Source organism: Pseudonaja textilis, chromosome 2 (genome assembly GCF_049901715.1).
Source record: "Pseudonaja textilis isolate UNSWEBS1 chromosome 2, rPseTex1.2, whole genome shotgun sequence".
Taxonomy (NCBI): Eukaryota; Metazoa; Chordata; class Lepidosauria; order Squamata; family Elapidae; genus Pseudonaja; species Pseudonaja textilis.
The window spans coordinates 153,591,484-153,607,735 of NC_141991.1; the positions used below are offsets into that span (position 1 = coordinate 153,591,484).

The 16,252-nt window shown below is 46.0% G+C and overlaps 1 protein-coding gene across 4 annotated transcripts in view; it reads left to right on the plus strand.

The window, feature by feature from the left end:
* The first annotated feature begins 3,026 nt into the window (after nt 1–3,026).
* Nucleotides 3,027–16,252, plus strand: part of SLC44A2 (solute carrier family 44 member 2 (CTL2 blood group)) — a 235,826-nt gene continuing 222,600 nt past the window's right edge. For 2 of the 4 annotated variants that reach the window (XM_026716836.2, XM_026716835.2), the window contains exon 1: nt 3,027–3,231. In XM_026716836.2, the coding sequence (XP_026572621.1) occupies nt 3,177–3,231 (55 nt within the window). In that variant the 5' untranslated portion in view covers nt 3,027–3,176. The remainder of the gene's footprint in view (nt 3,232–16,252) is intronic. The other 2 variants (XR_003375550.2, XM_087926036.1) reach the window with 1 other exon arrangement.

The following is a 16,252-nucleotide window of genomic DNA, read 5'->3' on the forward strand; positions in this document are numbered from 1 at the left end:
GGCTCAACACATCTCTCCCTCACTCCATTACCACAGTAAGAGACTATCATGTTTACCGATCAGATCGTGAAATCTGTAGAGGAGGTGGTGTTTCTATCTTCTATAAAAAGTCCCTACATCTAAAAAACATCCAAGTTACCCAGGAGCTTGATATTCCTGAGACCATCATCTGTGAACTGTCCTTAAATATCACATTTCGGTTCTTACTATGTTACAGAGCCCCTGATTATGACATTGAACATGCAAACAAGCTAAATACACTACTAACATGGGCAGCATCCTGCCCACACTCTTTTATCTTTCTTGGTGACTTCAATTTACCTCATACTAACTGGGCCCTTAACGAATGTACAACTGAACCCACACATGCAACCTTCAACAATGCAGTAACAAATCTGGGACTAGAACAACTAGTAACCAACAACACTAGACTTAACTGCTTCAATCTCATCTTCTGCAATAGTTTGAATTCAATTTACAGAATACAAATTAAAGAACCCTTTTCCAACAGTGACCACAACAAGATTGATTTTTGTCTCAACATACGTCCACACAAAAATCATCACGATGGAATCCCCTATTATAACTTCAAAAAAGGCAACTATGACCTTATAAACAATAATCTCTCATCTCTTGATTGGCAATTTCTATTCACTGGATGCAATACCGTAGAAGACCATTATAACATATTTTTACTTGAAGACAAAAGAGTCATCAAACTATATGTACCAATAACAACTCCCAAAACCAGAAAAAACAAATTACCCATAACAATAAGGAAGCTTCAATCCAAAAAGAAATCACTTTGGTGGAAAAACAAATCTGGTCACATTGCCAACTTCAAAAGACAATACAAAAATTTATGCCACCAGATAAAGACTGAATGCACCAATTATCACATTAAACAAGAAGAAAACCTTCTATGCACCAATTCCACCCGTGCTTTCTACAATTTTGTAAACAACTAAAAGACTCAAGGTCCATCCCACCCTTGAAAGGACCGAATGGTAAAGACTGCAATGAAGCCAACCTCTTTAACACATTATTTGGCTCAGTATTTGTAAACAGCAATGGATCATGCCCAGTATTTCCTAGTCGAACCACAGACAACTACAATGATCTAATACATATCGATTTTACAGAAGACAATGTTGAAAAAGCACTACACAATCTAACATCATCTCTATCTATTGGACCGGATGGAATATGTGCCTACTTCTTTAAAAAGCTATCCACTGCCATAGCCGAACCTCTAAGCATAATCTTTGAAAAATCTTTCAGGACCAGCTCCTTGCCAAAACTATGGTCACAAGCCACAGTCATCCCCATCTTCAAAAAGGGAGACCCTGGCCTAGTTGAAAATTACAGACCAATCTCTTTATGCTGCGTCACCTGTAAAGTCATGGAATCGATTATTAACCAATCCATCATCCTCCACTTCGAAACAAACAACCTACTCTCCAATAAACAATTTGGTTTCAGGAAAAAACTATCATGTAATCTGCAACTCTTACACTGCAAAAACATATGGACTACACAACTTGATCAGGGCAAAGCAATACACACAATCTACATGGACTTCTGTAAAACCTTTGATTCAGTGGTACACGACAAACTACTCTTAAAACTAAAATCTTATGGTATCTCTGGACACCTGCATAACTGGATAGAAGCATTCCTGTCAAACAGACAACAAATGGTCAAAATTGGGAGTGTCCTATCAAATTCTGTACCTGTCAACAGTGGTGTCCCCCAAGGCAGTGTTCTAGGACCAACTCTTTTCATACTCTACATAAATGACCTCTGTGATCATATTAAGAGAAACTGTGTTCTCTTCGCTGATGATGTAAAGCTATTCAACACCACAGACAATACTGCTACCCTTCGAAAAGACCTTGACTATGTATCAGAATGGTCAAACAAATGGCAACTTCAAATCTCAACAAATAAATGCTCTGTCCTTCATATTGGCAAAAAAATATATCAGAAAATAAAATACAGGCTGAATAGTCAAGACCTTGCTGATGATCCAAACTCTGTCAAGGCTCTTGGAGTACTCATCTTTAATGATCTAAGTGCTAGAGCCCACTGTAACTACATAGCCAAAAAGACATTAAGAGTTGTTAACCTAATCTTATGTAGCTTTCCCTCTGGTAAATATTACACTACTAACTAGAGCATACAAAACATTTGCTAGACCAATACTTGAATACAGCTCATCAATCTGGAACCCGCATTACGTATCTGATATTAACACAGTTGAGAAAGTCCAGAAATATTTCACAAGAAGAGTTCTCCACTTCTCTACTCGTTGCAGAATACCTTATGCCACCAAACTTGAAATTCTAGACCTAGAAAACCTACAACTACACCGCTTTCAGTCCTATATAAGTATAGTATATAAAATCATACATTGCAATGTCCTACCTGTCAATGAATACTTCAGCTTCAACCATAACAACACAAGAGCAAACAATAGATACAAACTAAAGGTTAATCGCACCAAACTTGATTGCAGGAAATACAACTTCAGAAAGAGTGGTCAATGTCTGGAATACTCTACCTGACTCTGTGGTTTCTTCCCCAAACCCCAAAAACTTTAACCTTAGACTGTCTACTATTGACCTCACCCCTTTCCTAAGAGGTCTGTAGCGGGCGTGCATAAGCGCACCAACGTGCCTACCGTCCCTGTCCTATTGTTTCTTTTTTCTTTTTTCTTATATGTATCCATGTATTCATAACTATGTTTTTACTTGTACCTATTATCTTGTAAGCAATTTACATACCAAAATAAATAAATAAAATAAAAATAAATAAACAACTAAATTTACCTCCAAGTATCTCTGCCCTTTTCTCCCTGCCGTTTCCCTCTTTTAATGCTTGGCCGGAATTTATCCAGCATTCTATTGATGTCTATTGTACTGCTGTTTGTCGCGCCCGAGAAATAGGAGCAATGCACAATTCGGTCATCTGTAGTCGCGCCCACTCGGCTTGGGCTACTGGCGGGTCAGCAGCCGTCAGGGTAGCAGCGGAAGACCATCACGAGGGCGTCATCCAGGCTGCGGACCCGTGCACTTCCTTTTCTTACCCCTCCCTGCCTACTCGCAATCCCTCGGGGGCCGCGCCTCAGAGGCGCTTCTGCATTGTCTTATAGCAAGCTACGTCTGATTTCTGCAATGATGAATGGCGATCCCAGTAACAAGGAACCTGATGATGCAAACGAATCTCACGGTAAAGGCACTCGCTACTTCCAGGCGCAGGCTGAGAGAGATGCGCCCCGCCGCTGGAGATGTGGCCCCTTGAAAGCGTCCTCCGAGGCAGCGGCAGAGGCAGCACTAGGATAGTGGGCCGGTAGCTGCGGTGGACCGCGCCTTTTTTTTCTTGTTTCTTTTTGCCTGGAACCATTGGGTGTCCCGCCTTGGCCCAGCCGTAACGGCGCCGACACGGCCGATTTGCTGCTGTTTTCCCGGGCGGCAACTGTTGAGAGAAGAAAGCGGGGAGGAGAACGTGATCTACGGGGAGAGCCCCCTTTAGCGCGGGCGAGCAATTGAAAGGGGTTCCTGTCTTTTTGACGTTATGAGTTTTGAGCCTTTGATCTGATTTAGACAAGCGTTGCCCCCCCACATCGGTATCAAGCCGGCGTTGCCGCCCACCAGCCTCGAAAGCTGGGTTCGTTCCCAGCCCTCGTCACTTAGCTGTAAAGCAGAAAGGGAAGGTCTCTTGTTCCCCAGTTCAGGCTCCAGGCTGTACATTCTAGAGAAAGATCAGATTGCTTTACTTGGGGTTCTTTATCCGTTCTTTTTCAGGCATCTCTCAGTCGGTTGCGATGAAATTCCGATTTGTAACAAGAAATCCATTTGTTCTAGTGAGTTGAGATGCTGCTGTCCTGGATACAGCATCTCCTGCTTCTGCAGTCATGGTACCATTAAAAAAAAAACAACCCTATGGCATAGCTTGCTTTGGGAGTCTATACCATGGCTTAATTTAAGAAAATGTATTACACTAAATCCGTTAGTCCTCCAGTTATCTCTGTTATTGACCACCCTTCTGGAGTATGAATCAAAAAGAAGGGGTAGCTAATGAAAATAGCCATTTCTTGGTTGAGATAGTTGTATCAGCTAATATAGGTATTGAAGTAAACCTTATTCAATTTGAAAATGGGAAGGAAGAGGAGGTATAGATGATGATAGTTATATTTGTTACCAAGTTGAATAAAGTTTCAACCTGGAATCACTCAAGAACCTAAATATGTTGAACCAAGAATCATGCTGGCTGTAGAAATGGAAATTAAACACATTGGAAAGCTTTTTGCTGGGCAGGTGGATGTAGGAATGCATTCAGAAGTGTCTGATGAGGATGAGTGAAAGAATTCAAGGAGGACTTCTATTCCAAGATTAATACTGGGCATTGCTTCTTTGATGGTTTACAATGCCTTCTACTTATAGCATCACTCAGACATCACTAAGGCAATATAAATTTTATTCTTTTATTAATCTTGTATCAGAACAGTTTTACTTGTATGATCCTCAAGACAATATTGAAAATAAGTCATTTATTTCATAATTAGAGGTTTCTGTACTTGGGAGATATATATCCTTGTTTTCAAGTTGCCAACCTAAAATGGGGGGAGATTGTGTTTATAGCAACATAATCAATTTAGTATATTGAAATGACGAAATGGAATGTCCATGAAATGATCTTTGTTTAGCTCTTGAATTGACAAATATAGATAACAGAAGACTCATATTGGTTCTTCCCAGAATGTAATAAGATTCTGCTTCAGAGTCAGGGGTGAATTCTTGCTGTTTTCTCAAAAGAGCATGAATTAGAAAATTGTGTAAATGCAACCTAGGAAGAGATTTTGTTGACAGCTGCTTGCTTCTTATTTTAGTGCAAGAGAGAAGGTAAGCCAGGATTTATAGGTAGATTTATGGATTACTTACATAGCTCTTACATCTCAATGGCTGAGCAATATAGATAGCAATAAGATTTTCTTTCTCTTGAGTTAGACTGCTAAAATCAAGAGCAGATCTATGTGCAAAAAGATAGGATAGGGTGAACAATGTTCCAATATTGAAAGCAAATGCTGAGCAGAATCAGCTCACCTTCATCCTTTGTCTCCCTACTTTTACTACTACTACTACTACTACTACTACTACTACTACTACTACTACTACTACTATATTATACCTGGCTTTGGTAGGTAGGCCATATGTTTCAATGCATATTTATAGTTCAAATTCATAAGGGATCTAAAAAAATAATTTTATTTTACAATTATTTTAAGTATAATTATTTAATACAATGATAATAAAAAAAGTCTAAAAAACTAAAACCAGAGCAGGTCAGTTTATGACCCAACATGATAAGAATACAGAGAAAAGGTTGTTTGATGAAAATGTAAGCTTATGTTCAATTCAATTTATTGATTAGCCCTTGGGCCATATGAAAGTGCAGAATTCAAGAAACAAATTATTACTGAAATTTGATAAAAGCAATTTAAACTGAAATTGGATAAAATACAATTTTAAATGAAATTAGAATAAAATATGATTTAAAATGATAATGGAATAAAATACAGTCTAAAATGAAATTAGAATAAAATAAAATAATTTAAGATATAGATAAAATATGCTAAAATGTAAACTTATACATTAAATTAGGATTTAAAAATGAACAGAAATCAGCCAAGAAATAAAATAAGAGGTAAGCCTACCAAACTGTAAAGAGGTACAGGTAGTCCTCAACTTACAACAGTTCGTTTAGTGAAGCATTCCCATGAATATGTGATCAAAGTTCAGATGCTTGGCAATTGGTTCATGCTTATGATTGTTGCTGTGTCCCAAGGTCATGTGATCACCTTTTGCAACCTTCTGACAAGCATAGTCAATGGAGAAGCCAGGTTCACTTAACAACCAGGTTACTAACTTATCAACTGCAGTTATTATTCACTTAACAACTGTGGCAAGATAGGTCGTAAAATGGGCAAAACTCACTTAACAACAGAAATTTTGGGCTCAATTATGATTGTAAGTTGAGGACTACCTATATTTAAAAAATGAACTAGAGGTTCAGATCTGCCTCATTTTTTGTTTCACTGTGTTCTCCCCACCCCTTGTGTCACCTCCCTTTTTTCTTTCACAGGATGTGCTGCCTTTCCCCACCCCCAGTCATGTGACTATGACAGCTCTAACAGAGCTGTCTCCATTCCTCACTTGCTTTTTCTCAAGACACAAAATTGTCTTGAAGCAGTTGAAACTGGCCTCACCAGCAAAAATGAGGACCATTTGAACTACTGCTTCAGTGGAACTCCAAGCAGAGCTCTTTTTTCTGATTGTCCAGTGAGAATATCTTTTGCAATATTGGAGAATATAAGTAACACAGTGTTCAATTGTCAGATTCTTGATACTTTCTGAATCTGGAGGTTTTGTTTGCTGATGTTTCATTATTGGGTAATATAATCAGTATTCTGAAGATGGGAAGTGAGGTTTGATGGCTATTTAAGGGAAGCATGTGTTGACTGGTAATTTAATGTGTAATGTAAGAATTACAAAATCACTGTGTAGAACAAATAGGCTGGAGTTGAGAATGATATCAGTGCTTCACATCTTCGTCCTTTTTTCTTAGAATGCCCTTTCTTGCTTCTTTGCATAGCATCTTTCCCTGGCAGGCTCTAATTTTATACACTCAAACTCCAAGAAACTTGTTTTCCTGGCCAACAAACATGCATGCACCCCTTGCTCATGCTGTCTTCATTCTCCTTGTTTCAGTTTTCTGTTTAAAGTTACCTCATCTCTGCATGTTTATTTCTTGAGACAAAAAGCTCCTGCGCTGAACTCTAACTTTACGTTTTTTTTCTTATCTTTTTTGCCTGCAGTTACAGTTTATCTCTTTTTCCACCTTACTCCCTACTGTTTACACTATCCCATCTCCAAGAATGGTATGCTGTATCCCCTTATGTCTACAACCAAAGCAATGTTCTGATTTTGATAAAGACCTTTTGCAACAAATTTCACCTCTGTCACAACCATGAAGTTGCATTACTTTTTGTTTTATCACATCTCAAAAACTGGATTTCCACTTCATTAAATGTACTGCTGTTTCTCCATAGAGCTGCTACGAGCGTCCAGGATGGGAGGTGCTCCAGTCTCAGCTCTCTCAGGCTGAGCTTGAATTGAGGAACACTCCTCCCCATCACGTGGTCCTCGTAGTGTTCCCCAGTTTTAGCTCAGCCTCGAGACAGTCAGGCTGTGTTTCTATTAGCTCTTGGCCGATTCAGGTTTTTTTCGTAGGACTTCGACTCAGGTTGGACCTTTAATTCTTATTTCTGCGCAGTTGCCCTGGGGTCTTCAACTCCCTATGGGAGTTTTTCCCCCATTCGGAAAAAGGGGGGGAAGCTTTAATTGTTTTTCCTGGGGCAAGTTCCAGCGCTTCGAGTTGCTGGCGCCCCCCCACCCCCCCCACCCCTCGCCTACCGCTTCGTTCGCTCTCCGCTGAGCGCCGCTTTCGTTCCTGCCTCCTTTCGTTGTTTCCCCCCCACTGAACGCCTATAATCTAAAGCTAGGGGAGATAATCACCCCCTGCTCCTCCCGTTCTTTTAGGGCCTCTCAGGCCTCTTCACCTGATGGGAGAGTACCGCTGCTGATAGCCCCTCGTGTAACTCGCGGCCGCCATTTTGGGCGCCGCGTGGCGTCCGCCATTTTGGGTGTGGCCATGTGGCATCCACCATTTTGGATGCGGCCGCATGGCCAACCGCCATTTTGGGGCCTTGTCTAACAGTTCTTTCCAGGCTGCGTGATTAATCTCTCACTAAGCAGCTTCCCAGGAACTGCTTATAGCTCTAGCTCGTTCCCTCAAGGTTTTTTTCGAGGGTTCCCGAGCATTCATAAGGTCCGTTGCCTCCGCAGCCCCCTCAGCTGGCGATGTAGCAGCATTCACCTTTCCCCCCCCACCCCCGGTTTTCGTCTGGGGGATAGCTGCCGTAGGCCATGATATTACTCACAGGCCTGGCGTTCTTTCGGCTAATTTGGACACGCTCTAATAACAAAGCAACGAGACTGATTGGGCTTAGCCCCAGCTTCCTTATATAAACTCTGTTTCAGGCAAACAAGGAGAGTCATTATGACTTAATGATGTTCTCGATGGAATAATAATAAAATAAGATAAAACAAAAACAAAAACCAGAACAATCATTAGGATTGAATAAAACATTTTTTCACTAAAAGGGGTGTGTGAAACAACCGTTGTGATACCCGGCCTTGGTGTAGGTTGCATCCAGATGAGCCAACCGTCTTATATTAACTTAAATAATGTTTTTTTTCCAGCTTCTTCTAGATGGCAGATGACAATTCCTCACGTGGCCCTTCTCTGAAGGCCAAATCCAAATCTCACTACCTGCGCAAACAGGCACAGGAGACCTCCAAAGCCTCCCAGAAGGATGCCCTCAGACGCCACAAGGCACTAGAGAGGGAGATAGACAGGCGGTCTAGAGAGTCAAGCTCCGTGCCTCTGGCCCCTCCTCCCGCCCACTCCCTCAACCTCTTCTCAACCTCCCCCCTCCTCACCTGCTCAATCCTCAGCCTCGCTGCCTAAGCAAGCTCCTGAAGCTACTTTCACCCCCACTGCTGCTGGCCTGCGCCAGGAGGAACCACCGGAACATCCCATGGCTGAAATCCCTGAGAATATGAGATCATGGATGGAATTTGCCATCCGCCAGGGAATCGCGCAAGGGCTCCAGCAGATGGCCGGTCCGGGCCCGCGGCCTGCGGCCCCTGAAATCCAGGTTCCATCCGTCAGATCGCTCTCCAGGTCGGATGCTTCACATGGTCAGGTACTATCCCAGAGGGAATTGCCTCTCTCTCTTGGGGTAGAGGAGGAGGAGCAGGAGCACAGGGACCCTACCCAGTTTGGGGAAGAGGAGGACCTTGACTTGGGGTCCATCACCTACAGCGAACCCCTCTCGTGGGCAGACCCAATGGAAGGGGAGATGTCAGAGGATGAAGGCCTCACCCCAGACCAGCCCACCTTTGTGGGGTTGTTTAAACCGCACCTGTTCAGGTCAATCCTTTTCAAGGCCAAAAACATCTCTGGCCTGATCTTCCACCCCCCATCTGAGCCTGTAGCCTCGGTGGGCCCCCACGACTCCATTTTCAGTCAGCCTGTGGTAGAGACCGACGTCATTCCGGTCCCACCTATCTTCTCTGATCTGGTTTCCAGACAACTGGCCTCTACGGGGGCGCCTCCGGCCCCTTCCAGTCAGGACAAACGTTTCTTCAACCTTGACCCCGAATTTTCTCTCCTGCTCGATCCCCCCTCTGTTGACGAACCCATTGTGGGTCTGGCTTCCTCCTCGACCCCTAGCGATGCCTTAGAGGCCCTGAAACCAGAGGACAAGCAAGCCGAGCTAGCCCTGCGCCGTGCCCACCAATCCGACGCCTGGGCTATTAGAGCGGCCACAGCCACGTCCTTTTTCACCAGATCCTCAATTAGGTGGCTCCGACAGCTTAAGCAACATGTCCCCGCGTCCAATCTCAGGGCGCATCAGGACATTGCAAAGCTCACGGCCGCGGCCGAGTTCTCGGCTGACGCTAGTTATCAGGCCGTGAAATTCTCCACCAGAGCCATATCCTCTCAGGTCACTGCTCGCCGCTTGCTTTGGCTCCGCCACTGGCAAGCGGACGTCAAAAACAAGGTGAAATTGGCATCCGCTCCCATTTCGGGAGGTAAATTGTTTGGCCCGGTCCTTGACCCCTTACTGGTTGAGAGCCGCAACAAGCGCAAATACCTTCCCTCGCTTTTTCGGAGGTCTGACCCCAGAGCCCCTGCCTCTTTTCGACGAGGTTCCTTTCGGCCCTCCCCCCAGGCCTCTTTCCCCCCTAGGTACTTTCAATCTCCCTCCTACAGACCCCCTCCACCGCAAGACCGGGCGGATCCAACCGAGAGGTCCAGAAGGGGTGGTCCCTATAAGAGGCCCTTCCAGGGATCCGGGAACAGGCCCTTCCACCACTCAAGATAACTCAACCCCCCCCATCGGCGGCCGCCTCAAGTTCGCCAGCCGATGGGAGACCACCACTACCGATGCATAGGTCAGGGACACGGTCCACTTCGGCCTTGCCCTTGAATTCCAGTCCCCCCCTCCTGATTTTTTCATGTCCTCCCCCCTTTCCAAGAACCCTGCTAAGCGGGCCCTTATGGACACCGCCATCAGTCATCTCCTCGACATAAAGGCTATCCAACCCGTTCCCCCAGCCCAGCGGGGACGAGGGTTTTATTCCCATTTGTTTGTAGTGCCCAAACACTCGGGGGGTTGGAGGGCTATCTTAGACTTAAAAAGGCTGAATCGCTTCCTAGCCCCCCGCAAATTCAAAATGCACACCTTGCAATCAATACTCCTGGGAACCCGACAAGGGGACTGGCTCACCTCAATTGACCTCTCAGAGGCATACTTGCACATTGCAATCCGGCCCTCCCACTACAAGTTTCTGCGGTTTTCCTATAATAAACAGCATTTCCAGTATGTCGCACTCCCATTTGGTCTGTCCTCTGCCCCCAGGGTTTTCACCAAGGTCTTGGTGGCCCTGGCCACCCACCTGAGATCCTTCCCGGTCCGTCTCCACTGTTACCTGGATGACATCCTCATCCTGTCCTCCTCAAAAGATCAGGCTCAAAGAGACACCAGGCTCACCCTTACTGCCCTTCAGGACCATGGGTTCCTGATAAATTGGAAGAAAAGTCACCTTCCCCCTTCTACCCGGCTTACCCACTTGGGAGCGGTGATCGACACGGTTCGGGAGCTAGTTTTCCTATCCCCGGACAGGTTTCTCAGCATTCAACAATCCATCAAGCACATCAGGCGGGCAAAAAAAGTGTCTCTGTTAGATCTGTCAAGGCTGTTGGGGAAGCTGGTTTCATGTATCTCTGTTATCCCTTGGGCCCGTTTTCACACCAGGTCCCTTCAATGGTTCTTGCTCCCGCATCAGCGTTCAGGAAGGAGCAACTCAAGACTCCCGGTCAAAGTCCCTCCAAGAGTCATCACGTCCCTCCTTTGGTGGACCAGACCGGCCATCAACAAGGGCCACTACTTCAAGGAGCCCGACCGACTGACCATCACCACAGATGCGAGCCTCTTCGGATGGGGAGCTCACGTCCATTCCCTCTCGTCCCAGGGCAAATGGTCAGCAACAGAACGACTCTGCAGCATAAATTGGCTGGAGCTCCACGCCGTCTACCTGGCGCTTCGCAGTTTCCTACCTCAGGTACGCGGGCGCCACGTCCTGGTCCTTACAGACAATGTCACGGCAAAAGCCCATATCAACAGGCAAGGGGGCACCCAATCGATATGGCTCATGAGAGAGGCCGAACGCCTGTGCCGATGGGCGGAAGCAAATCTGTCATCCATCAAGGCAGACCATATCTCGTGGGCTCTAAACATCCAGGCGGATTGGCTCAGCAGAGCCACCCTAGACCAAGCAGAATGGTGTCTCCACCCGTCCCTATTCAGGGAGGCAGTCTCAATCTTCGGGCTCCCTGAGGTGGACCTCTTTGCATCCCCTCTCAACGCCCAGCTACCAAGGTTCTTCTCCAGGTACCCCTCTCACGGGGTGGAGAACCACAATGCCCTCCATTGCCCTTGGCCCCCAGGGCTCCTTTACGCCTTCCCCCCTCTAACCCTTATCCCCAGGGTTATCCGCAAACTGATCCTGGAACAAGCGGAAATTCTTCTGGTGGCGCCCTATTGGCCGAGACGTCCCTGGTTCGCAGGCCTTCGCAACCTCTCGGTGCCCCCCCCCGGAGGATCCCACCCAACAAGATCTCCCTGTCCCAGGGTCCTCTTACACACCCGAACCCCCAATGGCTCCAATTAGCCGTCTGGAGGTTGAGCGGGACCGCTTAAGGAGACAAAACTTCTCCAACCAAGTCATAGACACTATTCTGGCAGCCAGACGGCCCTCGACCACGCGAATCTACAACGCCACGTGGGTCGCCTTTCGTAGTTGGTCTCACAGACTCCAGATCAATCCCCTCTCTCCCTCCATTGCTCAGGTCCTGGAATTTCTTCAGGAGGGCTTCAATAAGGGCCTATCCACTAACACCCTAAGACGGCAGGTCACGGCCCTGGCAACCGTTGTTCCCTCCGATAGCGGGGGTTCCCTCTCTCACCACCCCCTTATCCGGGCCTTCCTCAGGGGAGCTTCCAACCTGCATCCCCCGACGATACACCGTTATCCCACCTGGGATCTCAATAAGGTCCTTGTCTCTCTTACCAAGCCCCCCTTCGAACCCATCAGGGAGGCCTCCCTCCAGTTCCTGACCCTCAAGACTGTTTTTCTTGTGGCTATCACATCCGCTCGCCGGATCTCGGAGATAGCAGCCCTCTCCATCAGACAGGACTTATGCGTGTTCCATTCAGATAGGGTCGTTCTCCGACCTGATCCCACTTTCCTACCAAAAATAAACTCAGCTTTCCACAGAGCTCAGGAGCTCATCCTCCCGAACTTCTGCCCCAAACCCTCTCGGGAGAGGGAGAGACAGTGGCACACCCTTGATGTGAGGCGCACCCTAAGGATCTACATCAGGCGTACCCAACCATTCCGGAAGTCAGAGGCCTTGTTCGTGTCTTTTCAGCCTAAGTCCCTCGGCCATAAGGTGACTCCTACCACTGTGGGCTGTTGGATTAGGGCCGCCATCTCTAAGGCATACCAGGTACAGGCCCTACCTCCCCCCCCCCGGCGTGACTGCGCACTCCACCAGAAGCGCGGCTACCTCCGCTGCATGGGCCACCCAAGCTTCAATAACTGACATCTGCAGGGCTGCCACCTGGGCATCCCCATCCCCTTTTATCAGGCATTACAAAATCGATGTATTCGCCTCGGCTGAGGCCTCCTTTGGCAGGCGGGTCCTTGAGTTCCAGAGGAGATTCCGAACCAGACGGGATCCCGCCCGTAGGACTTGCCAAGCTTTGGTATGTCCCATCCTGGACGCTCGTAGCAGCTCTATGGAGAAGGGGCGTTGGCTCTTACCTGATACGCTTCTTCTCGTAGAGCTGCGTAGAGCGTCCAGCCCCACCCATTTACCCGTCTGGTGGGGAATCTTGTTTCGGCCAATAGATTAGCTTTTAGTTTGGATGAGAATAAGGCCTTTTCCTTCTCGTCTTCGCAAAACTGGGGAACGCTACGAGGACCACGTGATGGGGAGGAGCGTTCCTCAATTCAAGCTCAGCCTGAGAGAGCCGAGACTGGAGCACCTCCCATCCTGGACGCTCTACGCAGCTCTACGAGAAGAAGCGTATCAGGTAAGAACCAATGCCCCTTTTCTTGATACATGGAAAATCTACTTCCATATAGGAAAGTGGCAGATATATAACTTGATTCACAACTATATTTATTTCTCTTAACAAATATTCAATGCTTACAAAATATCTCATGCCTTCTTTGTTATTAAAAAAATTCTTCCCATTGCCCCAACTTTAGTAAATATTTTGACAAGTCTAATATTTGTTGCAAATAATGTGCTTCTTTATCAATAATACTGTGTTATCTACAAACAAAATTACATGCATATTCAAATCCCCCAACCAACATTTTGCTGTCATCACAAGCATGCTATCTATATCCATAAACAAAATAGCCAAGATAACGTTTTGTATGTTCATCCTTAATTTACTGCCTACTCAGGGTTATACATTCACTAAGTGCATTCTTATTGTCACATATACATATGGTTTTTATTGCATTCAGCAGCCAACCTGCAACCCCTTACTCATGCAAAATGTTCCACAATTCAAGTTATTCATTTTATTATATGCTTTTCCTAAATCAATAAATTACTTCCTGAAGTCCTTCTAGTGTTCCTTCATCAAATGTATGTTTAATTTGATTCATTTTGTTCCCTTTTCTTTCCCTTTTTAAAAATCCTTTTCAGATTTCTTTCTTTGATCACTACTAAAGGAACAGCAAGTTATTTTCTAAGAATAAAAAAGATTTTTCTTCTTGAAAGGGAGCTCAGTTAATTATTACAACAAAGGCAGGAAAGCTGTGACACAAAACATTTTATGGGATCTACTATCCAATGAAAGGTTTTGTATGTGTATTACAAAGGCAGACATACTATTGGAGCTGAAATGAAGAAGGGTGGGGGCAATTTTTTTTATTTTCCAAAGCACTAGAAGGCAATGGATGAAAACTGAACAAAGAGAGAAGCAACCTAAAACTAAGGAGAAACTTCCTGACAGTGAGAACAATTAACCAGTGGAAATGCTTGTCTCCAGAAGTTCTGGGTGCTCAATCATAGGAAGTTTTTAAGAAAAGACTGGACAGCCATTTCTCTGAAATGGTATGGGGCAGTGGTGGCTAATCTTTTTGGTTCCTGTGCCAAAAATTGCACGACACTCGCATGTCAGCACCTAGGAGGCAATGTGTGCAGGCTCCTCCATGCCCCCTCCGCATGCACGTGCAACTTCCCGCACATGCTGCATGTCTGTGCATGTGCACATGATCCCCCTGTGCACCATCCATCTCTGTGCATGTGCATGTGCATGTGAGACCCCCATGTGCACCACGTGTCTATGCACATGTGTGTGTGAGGCCCCTGTGTGCATTGCACATCTTTGTGCATGCGCACAAGGCCCCCACACGCATGCATGCCAGATACCCAACAATCAGCTGGTGGGTGGGCAGCACGCATGCATGCGCAGTAGGGCTCTTCCAGGCAACCTCTTGCATGCTGGCAGAAGTGTCTCTGCATGCCACTTCCAGCACGTGTGCCATAGGTTCGCCATCATAGGTATGTTCTGTCTCACTTGTAGCCACAAGTGAGAGTCCAAATGTCCCAAAGAAATAAACATGAACAAATAATACCAGAAACCGAGTTAATTTGTCTCTGTAATCGTCGTTGGCAGCTTTCCCAGGAACTGTCTTCAAGCCAAGATAATGAGCCGCAAGATAAATCAGGAACAGAGGCTTCTTCAAAGCTGCGCAGTAACTAACGAAGTTTGATCCGGACAAGGATCGTTAGCTAACATGCCTCCTTATATTCCTTGAAGGGGCATGTCAGTTTCTCTAATTAGTCTCTGACTTGACGTTTCTTTTCAAATTGTGCTTGACGTCTCAACCTGCGTCTAGTCCTTGCATCAACCCAACATTTGTCATCACTCAAGAACTCTGGTATGTTCTGTGGATCAGCTGCTGACACCTGAGGCATGATTGATGTGGAAGGCTCTGGAGAGGATGGTGTTTCCGACACTCCCTCATCCTCCTGGCTGCATCTCTCATTAAAGCAGGCTCCGATTCCAATGCCAAACCTTCCTCATCACTCAAACCTGTGTCTTCTGATACATTAGACTCAAAGCTCACAGCAGGCTCAAACCTTCCAGTCACAACACTATCCCTCACCACAGGGCCCTTCCCCTGAGTCTGATGATCCAGATGTGGTTTCGATGGGAATTGTGCATGATATAGCCGGATAAGGTCTGCGGCATGCACCTTGGACGCATCCTCCCAGAAACGAATCTCTGTTTCATTTTCCAGCCTCCCTAATGAAGTACTGAAATCGTCCCTTCAGCCATTGTGAATCGTAAATGCCAACAACCATGGTATCAACAACAGGATCAGCGCTGGGCCCAGATGGAGGACCCGTATCATCGGGAGAACAGAGAGTACACGATGGGGTGTCAGGTACCAAAAGGGAGCGGTGGAAGACAGGGTGAATGCGCATGGAGCGTGGTAGGGTGAGCCGATAAGTCACGGGATTGATAACCTCCTCAATAGGGAAGGGACCAATAAAGCGATAATCCAACTTCCTAATCGGACGATCAACTCGGAGATGTTTTGTGGCCAACCACACCTTGTCTCCCACAGCCAGCAGAGGTGTCGCCCAACATGAATGATCTGCGAAACATTTATAGTCTGCTTTCGCTCGTTCCAATTGTCTGGAAATCAATTGGTGCACTGCATGTAATTCAGACAAAAAGTCTCGTGTCTCTGGAACCGGAGAATCGACAGGGGGAAAAACCTCGGATGGTAACCCACATTTGCGTAAAAAGGCGTCATGTGGGTGGAAGTGTGCTGAGAATTGTTAAAAGCAAACTCCACCAATGGAAGATAGGTCACCCAGTCGTTTTGCCATTGATTAACAAAACATCTGAGGTATTGGGCAAAGATGCCAATTACTTTCTCAGTCCCACCATCGGTTTCCGGATGGTGCGGCGATGCTAAACATACTTGCATCCGTAATGCATTCATTGAGCTCTTCCAGA